General features: G+C 45.5%; 1 protein-coding gene across 1 annotated transcript in view; it reads right to left on the reverse strand.

The window, feature by feature from the left end:
- Nucleotides 1-13586, reverse strand: part of PELI2 (pellino E3 ubiquitin protein ligase family member 2) — a 132187-nt gene that overhangs the window by 16623 nt on the left and 101978 nt on the right. The window contains exon 3 of the mRNA XM_080926105.1: nucleotides 408-509. Within this exon, the coding sequence (XP_080782231.1) occupies nucleotides 408-509 (102 nt within the window). The remainder of the gene's footprint in view (nucleotides 1-407; nucleotides 510-13586) is intronic.

The raw sequence follows: 13586 nt of genomic DNA on the forward strand, positions 1-13586 counted from the left end.
ACTTGTGCCACTTAAAAAGCAATTCTGTTGCGTTTGTCTTAAAAGTGGCTGCCTTAACATTCTTGTGCCTATTGATAATACCTATTCTTATTATATTAAAATTGATGAGGGTAAGAAAGGGGGACCATGAATTTGGAGGCAAGCAGGGAAAGCATGTGGGAGGGTTGGGATGGAGAAATGCTGTAATTAAAATACAACCTCAAAAACGAGCAAGAAAGCAATGTCGAATATCTCAAAACATGGCCTTATAATTTCCTTTCATCCCTTCAGAATCAGAGTAATTTTTATATTACTCTCACCCCGTCTCCCCTGGGCATGACAGACGGTGCTGTGACCGATGTTCTGGTTAAACGTCAAAACACACGTAAATGGGGATGGAACAGGTTCCATTAAACAAGACCTGTTACCTGAAACATGTCCGTGTCTTTATCATGCGTGTACTCCACCACTACCGTCTGGTTCCGGGACAGCGTGTAGGATATGCTGTGTTGCCCTTTGCAGCTGATGGCCTAATCGTGAGAGGAAAGAAAGGAAGACCCATTTAAATCTCATCTGAGCAACTTCCGTTACAGTTCAGCCTCATGTCTACCAGAAAAACCCAGCATAAGCCAGCACCGTGTCAGAGGTCAGTGCCTGTTCCCACGCTCTGCCTTAAACGGTTTAATATCAGAAAGCTTTGTCATATACTCAACACAGGTGTAAAAAAAATCAGTTTATTTGCAACACTTGATTTAATTATAGTCAGAAAAATATATACACTCTCCTTATTCCCCAACTTAAGTGGCAGAACTTTTAGACCAACTACGGTGATTTCTTTACCTTTTAAAAATTTCTTTCACACAACGGGTAAATTGGTAACAATCTGTCACTCTGCTTCACCAGTGTTCGAGAGACTAAAAGCGCAGTATTGACACTACTGATACCCTGCAAGGATGCCTAAGTGACATGTTCCGGCCCCCGGTCACGTGCACCCTGGGCTCTGTGTCTCAGTCACACCCCGAACAATCCACTGCTGTGCTCACAGTTTCATATCTTAAAAAATGATTTTTTTTTTAAAAAAAGCACAGGATGTGTGGTATATTACAGAAATCCCAGTGCTTGACAGATGGAGGCAGAGGGCTGGGAGCTTGAGGTCAGTCTGGGAAATAAAGCAACAGCAACAGCCTATCTCTAAATATTGGACATACTGTTTACAGTTTTCCATTTTCATTTTTTTTTAAAGAGTAAGCCAATCTTCATTTTCAAGTAATCTAGAAAGAGTAAGACAAGATATTGCTCATATTTCCTCAATAACAATGTTTAAACATGTCTTAAGTTGTAGCCAAGTGCATTTAGTATTTCTAAATTAATAAGGGAATTGATTTAAATGATACTCCGAACTGTTTCAATTACATTTTCTCTAGTACTTTAACTTATCTTCATTTCTACTTTTTATTAGGCATAATAAATAAAACTTTAATAAGCTTCCCTATTAAACATTTATTGAAGTAAGGCACTGTCTGAAGAGCACAAAAGCCTTGTGAAGTCGCTGAGCATACACAGCATGTTCACGAACAAGACTCTGAGCATCTCTGTTTGACTAGGAACTGCTCAGAGCAGCAAGCAGCAGAGAATCCGAGTCACCATGGACCTGGTGACTATTAATACTATCTAATAGGGAGCTCCGAGATTAATCTTCTATTTTACAACCGTTTATTGAGATAGTGCAACTATTAAAGGCAACAGAGCTCCTTAATTCGGCCCAAAATCTCAAAAACACTTCTTACTGACCGCCACCAAGCAGTCCTTCACTGGTCTGAGTCAGACAAATTCTATCAGTGTGAACGATACTCTATTTAAGTTAAATCAAAGCTGCTTTATTAGTTTGGAAAAGATGTAACTTAACAATATTGCTAGAGAAATATCCCCCCTCCCTCCTCCCTTCCTCTCTATCTCCCTCCCCCAACCCCTCCATGTGGATGTGGAGGTACACTTGCATGAGGAGGTCAGAGGTCAGTATGTTAGTGTCTTCTCTCAAATTCTCTCTGTACAAGAATCTAATAGCAACTTGTAAGACAAGTTCCTCACTCTCAAAACACTGTACCTTAAAATTATTACAAGCTTTACTTGTGCCTGCTAGATTTAACATTCTCCCAGTGTGCTGGGAAGGTGACTTTTGGGAGCTGGCTTATGCAAATGCTGGGGCCTAGGTCAACCCTGTGCAGGTGGCCTGGAAACACCTCCAAATCCCCCAGGGAAGTGCCAGAAGCAGGCACTGGGCAGCTACCAGGGTAAGTCCAATTGTGCTGATGAGTTTAGTTTATATAAAATGCTCTGTGTCCAAAGCCTCTATGAGGAGTTCGAACCTCCAGCACTTTTATTGCTCTGCTTTGCTCTCCTGTTGCAAACACCATGACAGTGAGCAACCTGAGGGAAAATGTTTGCTTCAGCCTCCGCTTCCAGATTGCAGCTTAGACTTGAGGGAAGGCAGGCAGGTGAGAGGAACCTGGAGGCAGGACACATGTAGGATGTTCTTCTGGATTAGGCTTACCTAGCCTCTTCCCACAACCCTGGCTCATCTGCATACAATGATAAGCCTCAATCAGAATTTCTCACAAACAAGGTCACAAGCCGGTTTGATAGAGGCGATTCTTCAGTAAGTGTCCCTCCTCCAAGGTGCCTTTTGTTTCCATAGAGTTGACAACAGATACTAACTAGCATAGGTATGTGTGGGGGGTGGACGGCCAAGGCAGAGGAGCCACACCCACGTCCAGTAAAAGACAAGTGGGGGGGCTGGAACTTCAAGGCTTTTTTAATGCCCCATCAAAGACACTGAGAATATCAACGTTTAACAAAATCTTGGCCTTCTAATCAAACAGTAATGGAAAGGCCTAGGAAAAGTAAATGATATTACGTTAAGAAAAGACGCTTTCCGAAAAAGCTCCAAGACATCCAGTGCTGAGTCAGCTCACAGGACACCGCCAGCACCTCACAGTAGGGCTATTCTTTATTCTCGTTCCCAGCTTCAAGGGCACCACCGGCACTCAATGATGAGGAAACGAGGAAATGAGAGATTTTGCCACTGACACAAGATGCCCTTTACACTCCCCCCCCCCCCCCCCCCCCCCCGCTCTATGAATGGAAGTCCTGATGATGACCAATCATGTTGCTCTCAACTGTCCCGGGTCTAGGAAAGCTACTTTACTGTAAGTGTGAACTGGATTAAAATATGCAACCCGGAAATTGTGTCCACACAGAAAAACAGCTTCCAATCTATCCAACTAAGGGAAGGCTGACTTTGAAGTCCCAGAGGCCCATGTGAGCACACTTAGAGCGAGGCACTGCATTCTTTCCTGTGTGTAGCCTTTTTACAGGGTTTGTGCACCCAGCCTCTGCCATCCAGGGTGAGAACAGTCAGGGTGCATGCTATTTCACCTTTCAACTAAGAACCCGGTGTCATGGAGTTCTTCAGGTTAGACTCAAACCCGAAACAGTTCCAGCTCCTCCTCTCTGAAGTCGGAGCTTGCACACACCACGTGAATTCAGTGACAGTACAGCACTGCTGTCAGCTTGTGCCCTGACTATCTCATTTTCAAGCGCAGGGAAGGAGAATTCGCTTCCTTCAAGACAAAGCCAAGTTTGTCGGTTACTATGCATATCCTAGAACCAAATGACCCAAATGACCTTTAATAATGTCCCTTTTTCTAGGTGCCTTGGATGTCAATCATTACAGAACTGCAGGGTGCACGGCAGTGTGACTGACTGTTTTGGGGAGATCACTCTGCCCAGTGTTTGCTCTGGGTAAAAGAAACTGGGGCTCACTCTGCCTCTTGGAAGGGAGACCAAGACACTTGCTCTGGCCACATGTTGAAGGACCCGTCTGACTCCAGTGTTTGCAGCCCTGCTCCGAGACCACTGCTTGGGTTTCCAAGCTCGCTGTCCCCCACTTCGTTAACCTGCAGACACCAATTTGGCCTGGGAAGGAAGGCCTTGGGGGTGAATAAGCTCAGGCCAAGGGATTTTTTTGTATTCTGTCCCCTGGGGCAAAGCCAGAATCAGGGGCCCCCATGGCCATTTGATGGGTCATTGTGGGATATGGCCTCACACTCTAGGAACCATGACCCCCCTTGTCTTTGGAGATTACCAAGAAGCACAACCTGTATTTCTGTTCTCAAAGGTCTTCTGAAAGATGGCTGCCATTGCAGTCTTTAGTAAGACCCGAGGGACCAACTACAGAGCCTCCCTCCAAGGCCCCGCATGTTTCAGGCAGTATTATTTTAAGTCCCTATAAATATTAACCCTAACTGGTTAATTTAATCTCCCGCTCCATTATATAATTTAAGGAAATAACTACACAAGGTGATCACCGCAGAGCCACTATTACATGTAAGCATCCCACAACGAAGTGCACACCTAGACTGGCCTTACAGGAATCAACTTTAGACGTGTGTGTGTGTGTGTGTGTGTGTGTGTGTGTGTGTGTGTGTTAGGAACATGCCCACTAACAGGCGGCTGGATGAGTTTGCTTGACTGTGAGGCAGCCGGAAGCAGCTGTGTGCTCTGTGATGCTGGGCACAACAGCATGAGCACCACCGTGAATACTAAGTACACACCGACACAGATCAGCAGCGCCATTAGCCCGTGACGTCCCAGGACACGTGAGACAGCCCTGCCCATAGGAATGCTGCCTCACTGTGAAGCGCACTGGAAACCCAGCCTGCATCCACAGCGACACACATGCAAAGTTCTCGCCCCATGGGGTCCTTGGTTTATTCTCATGGGCTCCACCTTCACATGAACTTTTAGAAAAGAGGACATGGCCACGTGTGGGCACTACTAAGGTCAACCTTGCTGGGGGAATTCAATGCCGAGGAAAACATCACACCGGATCTGGTGTGAATCCTAGTCCTCATATGTTTAAATGGCATCCCTTTGTGATGCTTTCTAGACCTTCTTAATTCAGCAACAAAAGGAGTCAAGGGCAGCAGCTCTAAGGCACAGAGGGCTGTGCAGCCTGGTGCTTCCCTTCCTCACATGACAAGCCGTGCTTATGGCACGGTATCAGAACCAAACAGGCTTGCCATCCTTGGAGCTGACCACATGTGCTGGAGGTGACTGTTCTCTCTGGCTTTAAATACATGTCCGATATTGACGGTATTAATTAGAGATCATCCTGGTATGACACACATGTTTTTCTAGAACTAATGACTTTTATGTCAGGATGACAAGTGTAATTAGGCAATAAATCCTCCATCAGTCTGGTTCAAACTGCTACAGGGAAGATGTGGTTTCTGCCATCGTTGTCAATTTACATATAAAATATGCATAAGCGCTATGTCTGAAGTAATTCTCAAGTCATGGTACATGTGTGTACACACACCTTTAAAGATACTCCATTTTCCAAAGAACCATATATTTCAGATAAGTGCCTAAGCCATGGCTCTGATAAGAAAGTCGGAGTGTGTTTAATCAGCAGCAATAGTGTTTCCTAGTACATCAAAATGATAAGCTGATTGATAGCAGCAAAGGTTTTGAACTTGGCACTTGGCCACTCAGCTTAGTGAGCTATTTCATAAGCTTTGACAGAGAATCTACTGGCATGCATGGTACTGGACACTAGCTGGGGCGGACACAGCCAATCAGCTAGCAAGCACAGAGGCCAGAGCTACGAATGCTTAAGAAGTGCCTGTTTCTAATTTGGGGTCACTAACTACAAGGATTTGGTTGGTAAGACCAGTTATAAGAGATAACGGATTCTGATGCTCTAGAAGACAGGAACAGCAAAGGCTACAGCAGAAAAGCCAGTTCCTGAGCTGACTGAGAATGTGTCCCTAGAGATCCTACCATTTCTACTCTGAACCCATGGACGTAAGCCAAGGTCTCACTGTGATGGCTAACACTGACAACTTGACTCGGTCTAGGGTCACCAGCCTCTGGGCACGCCTGGAAAGGATTACCTAGGTGAGCTCTACCGAGGTGGCTTACTCACCTTAACTGTGGGCAACACTATCGAGACTGAAGTGAAGGGAGAAAACCAAGTGTGTGTCCTGACTGTGGATGCAGTGTGACCAGCTCCCTCAAGATCCTCCTGCCCTGACTTCCCTGAAGTGAAGGTCTATCCCTGGAAACCGTGTGTGAGCCAAAATAATCCTTTCCTGCCTTAAGTTGCTTCTGTCAAGTCACGGCAACAGGGCAGTAACTGATACACAGAGGACCGGTACTGTGGTACTGAAGACTGACCGTGTGGTCTATAGTAGGAGGTTAAGGAGTTTAGAACCTCGAGCCACGACGCCTTCCAATGCTTTGACTATAGCTCAATGGGCTGTTCTGATGGAGTCTGGAGGACCAGAGAATTGGCTCCCACATGATTCCACACCCTGTCAACGAGCAGTCAGTATCAACCATCACTCGAGGTTGAAAGATGTCTTATTTCACTGTACTACATACAATGCTAATCTAATGCATGACCTTCTCTCATTTTGTCTTGGGGAAAATCGGGCTGGCATATAGTTTTCCATACAGGAAAGCTGAGATTTGGATATCCTATCTATACATATAAACGTGTTCCCACTAACAAGCGCACACCGCACACCAGCCCCCAAAGAGGAAGCCTATCTTAATCATGCAGCTTGCAGAGTTCTACTTCTTTGTGGAGACATTTCCCCACACTGACTCCGGACAGAACACGAGAGGATGAAGGAGTAGGTCCTGAAAGCGCCACATTCAGGGTTCAAGGTAACACTGAAACCTAGGCATCAGCACTGCGGCCACCTCAGGGGGTCACAGGGTGACAGAGACCACGCATGGACACCTCAGATGGGTAGGGGAGCCGGTTTATATCTGGCAAGAGGTGGAGAAGCTGCCCTCGGCAGACTCCGTCATAAAAATGGTGGCGTGCTTGCTTCCAAACAGTTTTATGGTTGTAGACTTGAGCAAAGAAGAACATGAAGAAAAGGAAGGTATTTCTTGAAATACCAGTGGTTTGGCAAAACTAAAGCAATACTTTCTCATCGTTGCAAATGTCAAACGTGACAAGCAGACTCAGAGTAGAAAATGGTAACTATAATAACAACAACATCAACAACAAATTCATCAGTCAGTACACAGTGCATGTGAATCTGTCCTCCATGATCTTTTACAGATAACTTAATATTTACACTAACAAACATATGGGGTACTCATCCCAGGAAGCGAAGTTTATTTACTAGTAAACACAGATCCCGAGTAGAATGAAGCATCTTACAAATGACTTCGCTCAAAATGCAAACGTCATTGCCAATAAATAATCCACTAGGGACTGCTCGTTTTGTTGGCCTGACCAGGCAAATTTCCAGATGCTATAAATTGGCCCTGACACAAATTGATTTTATACTAAGATAACCAAAGACCTGCCATACATATTTTTTAATATGCAGGCCAGCACACCAGCTGTCTTAAAAAAAAAAAAAAAAAAAAATCCTGAGCACTGAGAAATACTGAAATGCAGTCTTGGTCCAAGTAAAACAACATCTAAAACCCAGTGATTACTACCGACAGGGGCAAAGGCCCTCTTTCAAAGGTGTAAGAAAGATAAGTTCAGTTTTTCTGAGCTGACTTTTGCTCTTACAACTCACATGCAGTTAAAGTTGGTTTACCTGCTAAGGAACCTCTTTTCCTTTATGCAACTGGTGAAATCTAGGATCCTAGTCATATAGAATCATAAAAATATTTTCAAAGGAAAACATATGTCTTGGCAGTTAGTATGTTCAAGTTGCTGAGCCTGCTAGCAATCAAAGAAATTATTATTTATACTAATAGTAAAGATCTGGGGTAAGATGGTGGCCGGCTGTCTTTGTGAGAACCCTCGCCATGTGAGGCTTTCACAGATGATTTCGGGGGAAGACTGAGCATGCTACGTGTTACTCCTCAAGGCTCATTAAACTCAATCTTTAGACAGACTGATCCTTCAGCCTCCACCCCCTAAATGCAGCGATGGCTGGCATTTTATTACTGTGATGGAAAAGAAAAAACACAAAAAAAGCAAGTCCCCAAAACTCATTTTTCTTTTCTTTTAGACAGTCTTGCCATGTAGCCCAGGCTGACCTAAAACTCCCTATGTAGACCAGGCTGGCTAGCCTTCAACTGACAGAGACATGCTTGCCTCTACTCCGAGTGCAGGAATTAAGGGTGTTAATTAAGAGATTTGCTGGCTATGCCGTGTATGTCTCTTAAAAACTGCTGCCTTAGCCAAGAGCCGTATTTTAGATATAGGTCCTCCCCTGTGAAGTACTTCCTTGGAGAGTGGTGTGAGCCTATCAATTGGCATCAGACATGTTCCAGAGCTCAGTACCCAGTAGACAACTGCGTCAAATTATCATCCTAAACACTCAAAAATCTCTTATCGGATATTCAATATCTAACTTCACAGTTTCCCAGGTTCTTGATTTACTTATAAGGCAAGAGTATTTTTTAGCTCTTTATTCTCCTAGGTGTGTGTGAGTATTTTGCTCACAGGCGCATACGAAGGCACCATGTGTGTGCTCCGTGCCCAGGGGCCAGTGAAGGCCATCGGATCCCTTGAAACTGATTCTGTAGATGGTTGTAAGCCACCAGGTGGGTTCTGGAAACCAACCCTTCCTAGTCTTTTAGGAACAAGTGCTCTTAGCCACTGAGCTACTGCTCGAATCCTCCAACCTGCCAGGAGTCGCCCTTAGGGACAGTGGGTGAGGAGACATAGACTCAGCGGCTCCGACTCCAGGAGAAGGTGAGGATGCTTCATCAAAGCTTGTTTATTAACCCTGGGGAGTGCACTTTATACCCTCCATCTGTGTCCCACTGGTCCCAAGCAAGCATGTCCTCCAAGTGGCTGTCACTGTCTCTGTCACCAATCTTTAGGCTCTCAGGCAGGCTTCAGTTTGGCCCACATGCAGAAACTGCCTCCACTGTTTACCTACGTTTATGTGGAACTAGCTACCGCCTTGTCAGTGAGGGCTGCCATTCCTCTTATGCCGAGCTACCCTCCAGCGAGCGAGTGAGTGAGGTGGGGGGAGATGGGGAGAGAGACAGCAAGCGCGCCAGAGGATCACTCACCAGCTCCTACTATATCCTTGCAGGGACAACTGACTAAACTATCAGGGTGTTTGTGTCAGGAATTACAGCTTGCTGGGCAGTCTTCCAATTGACTTTCATCATGGAGACTTAGTGAGACCTCCTACTTTTGGGGGTATGGGTAAGAGAGTGATCCAGTGCATCATGTTTTTGTGGGTGTGAAGGTTCCAATGAAAATGGCTCCCATTAGCTTATAAAATTAAATATGTGGTAGAACTGTTTGGCAGGGATTAGGAGGTGTGGCCTGTAGAAGGGGGTGTGTCACTGGGAGTGAGGTTTGAGGTTTCAATAGACAACAACAGCATTCTTAGTGTAACTTCTGCTTTTGCTACTAACGCTCCCCTGCCTAGGTCACAGTTTATTGCTTTCATGCATTTCTTATGACTGAATGCTGGGCACTGCTGTTTCCGTTTATTATGTGCTGGGCTTTGTTCTGGTGAGCAGTTATGTCTCCTCGCATCAGCTTTATCTTTTAAGGCTTGTTTTCAGCTTTGTTTGGGCAAGTCTCAGGCAGACTCTGGTGTAGGGTAATTTACACTAATTGCTGGGTGGTATTCCACACACTCCATCCTAATCCTCCTGTACGATGTGGTCTTCCTACTCTGTCGGTGCGAACATGAACTAATCTTTGTGAGTGAGTGAGTGAGAGAGAGAGAGAGAGAGAGAGAGAGAGAGAGCACTATTCATTTATTCATAAAAAGATACCTGAGATAACGTCAATTTTGATCTCAAAACAGTTCAACTTATTGAATTATTCCCCCCCCCAATAATGTCATATACTAAGTACCACCTCAATCCAGTTCTAAATTCTGAGCACTTAGTAGAAGCAAACATTTGTTTAGTTTGCTTGCGTCCTTTCTTCCAGTCCACATTGGTCTGTGAACTTGGAGAGGGTAGGATGATCTTCTATTACCTCGATAACACTTGTCTCCAGCCTGAAATAGTTCCCGGCACACATGTAGAACAAGATCACCCATCCTGTGACTTGGTAGGTATCTTTCACATAAAAGAAAATATTCTGATCGTAAAACCAAAACCAATTTGGGTTAAGATAATATGCCACTATGTGTCACTAAAACAAGGTTCTACCTTGGCATGAACATTGACGTTCATGGTAAAGGGAAACATGGCCTCATCTACCCCTGATGTTTATCAGCTTAATAACAGGTGACATGATGAACTCCTGCGTAGCTGTCTGGAGAGCGGACCCCTTAGGGCACCTGTACCACCAAGAAGGCTGGAAGATGGAAACCTGCACCCTGAAGACAGGACCCAGGCTCCAAAACCATCACTTCAAAGGTATGAACCATAGTTGTCAGGACAGAAATAAAGTATCCGAGAGGAGACCTGCTAGAAATCTACACCCTAAGAAAGGATGTGGTTAAGATCTTACAGGGCACATATTAGTTGCTTCACATTTTTTTGCTGTTTTGTAATTTCTAACTGCAGTTTGTTTTCATAAGGAGAACATACACACACACACACACACACACACACACACACACACACACACACACGGCAAACACAAAATTCCGACATAGTACACTTTTAACTAGATATGCTGCACGCTTCCTTCAGAGCCACCCCTGGCTTCTCACGCTCCTAATTAAATTTTATCGGGGGCATTTTGCTATTTTGCCAAACCTCACTCCATCATAAGCACTATCACCACACTGCACTTTGATGAGCTTTCTGTACGTAATCAGTTACAGCTTTAAACACGCCAGCAGCCCAGGGCCTTGGGATGGTGATTCTAGGGTAGCAATAGGGTAACATTAACTGAGGAAAGAATTTTAAAGGCAGAGACTCTGCTCCTCACACAGCACTGTGGCATCTGTCCCTTGTCTCCAGACTTGTCAGCCCCTCACACAGTGTTCAGTGCTGGCTACACAAATAAACCCTTGACGCAGAATATCCCATCCTGTTCGAGATATCATTTACCTGATGCCATTCTCAAGCTAAGCTGATTAACAGTTCTCAAAGACCTGCCTCGTAATCCACTTACGCCTCGCTGTGAAAAGAGAGGAATTACGGTGCGCACACACTCACCCTGCCGCGCGAATCTAGATGAGAGGTGAGGTGATGCAACCCAACAGCTACACCAGAAGCTGTTCTTGGCGTCCCGCTGTCCCAGGCGAGCTCCAACAATTAACGCGGATAGCGTCTCAAGTCTCCTGCTTCCCTGCGCTATGCTTAGCGGCCTCACAACCGATGTATCAAGAACTTGGGCTCTGGACTTTGTTTCTGTCCACTCACCGAAGAGCCTGCAGTCACACAGCCCATGGCAACTCTAAGGAACACCAGCCTTCAGAACACAGACCTGCCACTTAACATGAACGACAAACGAAACGCTTATGTTTAACAGCGCGCACCTCTCACTGATCTGCTTCACGGACCAGGCACTGTGCAAACTACCGGAGACAGATTTAACTCGCTCGACCTGCACGGATGGCCACATTCCCAACTGACGACCAGTGGTCCCCCTAATTATTTCACAGTACGGATGCAGGGATTCAATGAAATAGGGGAGTGAGCTTGGTTTCTAAAGTCCAAAGTCTTAGACACGCATCTGCCACCAGAAAAAGATGCAACAGTAAACACAAAGCTAAGAGTAACCAGCAGGGAGCCTTCATGTTTTAAGGCACAGAACTGAGTATCCATCCCCCACCGCCACCTCTCAACTCATGGAGTATAGACAAGGAAATACTGACTAAAGGTAGTTCACAGACTAACTCCTACTGAGAACTTCCTTCGACAGCGCCCAGTCCAGAAAGCCTGTGAGATACTATTACTACCCCGAGGCAGCTAGCCGGCAGCCGAGAGCTAAGAGAAAAAGGCTGAGCTGCACTCTGTGTCTATTCTTGCTCCAGAACCCCTGGGAGAGCAGACTGAGCAAGACCAGTGTTGAGTGTTCCCACACTCCCTCACTATTGGCTGCTGCTAGCACAACCCCGGTGGATCACATCTGCTGATTTAAAGTTCTGCCAGCGTCTCATTTGCTAGGATTGGTTTATCTTGCTGATTTCTGACAACCATCAGCAAATGAAAACTTTTCCAGGGAGGGCCAGAACTCCACTGTTGATGTGATGGTGCCACACGGGTCCAGCCAGAGATGGTAGCTCCTTGGTTATATGAGTTTGATGCCGAATTTAGGCCGGGGGAGTTGCTATCACAGGAAGCTGATGGGGGAAAAAGTTACATGTCGGAGACAGAAAGAAGCCTTCACAGTGATGGGACAATGGTGTTTACATGTAGCACATGTAAAGAATGCCAAATACAACAGGCATCGGGAATCTGCACGGGGAGTTTTATTCCTGGAGTCTAATTTTCATCCCTTTACTTGTATAGCTGCTTGATCCACAGGAAATGCCCAATATTGCTTATATTAGAAAACATTAATTCATTCAGCTCATAATTATCATACGTGAGCAGTCAATCAGTGAACACCAAAACCATCATAGCTGGTCTCTCACGGCTAAACTTGGGCAGGAAGCAACTTACAAAATGGGCGAGGCTCGGTGGCAAACCCAAGCACAGCACAGGGCAGCGGTACAGAGCAGTAAGGGCGACCAATGCATTCCAATTCTTGAGCTGACCTGGAACTACAGAAACAGCAGTGTCCTCTCCCAGAGAGGCCCAGGCACCCTGACGGTGGAGAGGACACTCATGACACTCAAGACAAGTCCAGAGGTGACGTGTCAGTCTGGACAAGCAGCCTGGTCCAGGTTCTTCTCTTTCACTGGGTTTCCAAACTACAGACAGAAGCCTGGAGTCCAGGAATCAGTCTTAGTACTTTGAAGTCTGGCCACGCGCCCTGCTCCTCTGGGCCCATCCGACACACACTCGAGTCAAGAGTCCCTGACTCACCTCCCCCCTTCCCACGCCCTTGGGTTGCTTCCTCGCGCCTCTCATATGACTCACTGCTCAGTTGGGTGCTCCTGCCAATCAGCCTGAGCTGAATGTGCAGCCTGACTGGGCTGCCGACTGCATGGTCGTAAGACTGCACTGCCCAGTCTCTGGGCAGTTTAAAGTTCCTGTTTTTCAGTAATTCTTTCACTGAAAGGATGAAGATAATAATTTGAATTTTGCTATAGATCTTGAAACACTCAGATCGAGAGTGTTAGCCTCACCTTCAGAAGCTTGAAAAGATTAAGAATGTACAAACAACGGCATTATTTCCCGAGTTAACCGAAGCCACGTATGCAGTTGGCTTTATATCAAGTGCACTACACAGTAAAGGCAATACAGACACCGAAAATGATTTCTGTGCTTCAATTACAATTTATGCCACTACATTTGATGGTTTAAACGAAGCCAATATTCTGAAAATACACTGTACCGGATGGCTCTACAGCTGATCTTGCTAAAAAGATGTCAAAATGGAGTTTCTCTATGTCTGCCAGTTATGTGGTAGCTAGCCCAGTAAAATCAAAACAGAACTTACATTTTCCTTTCCTTTTTGGCAATAAAGCTATGGGCATTTTTAGACATTTTTTGGGGAAAAAAGACGTCTCTTCTTG

This window comes from Micromys minutus (assembly GCF_963924665.1).
Source record: "Micromys minutus genome assembly, chromosome: 12".
In the NCBI taxonomy this organism is placed as follows: domain Eukaryota; kingdom Metazoa; phylum Chordata; class Mammalia; order Rodentia; family Muridae; genus Micromys; species Micromys minutus.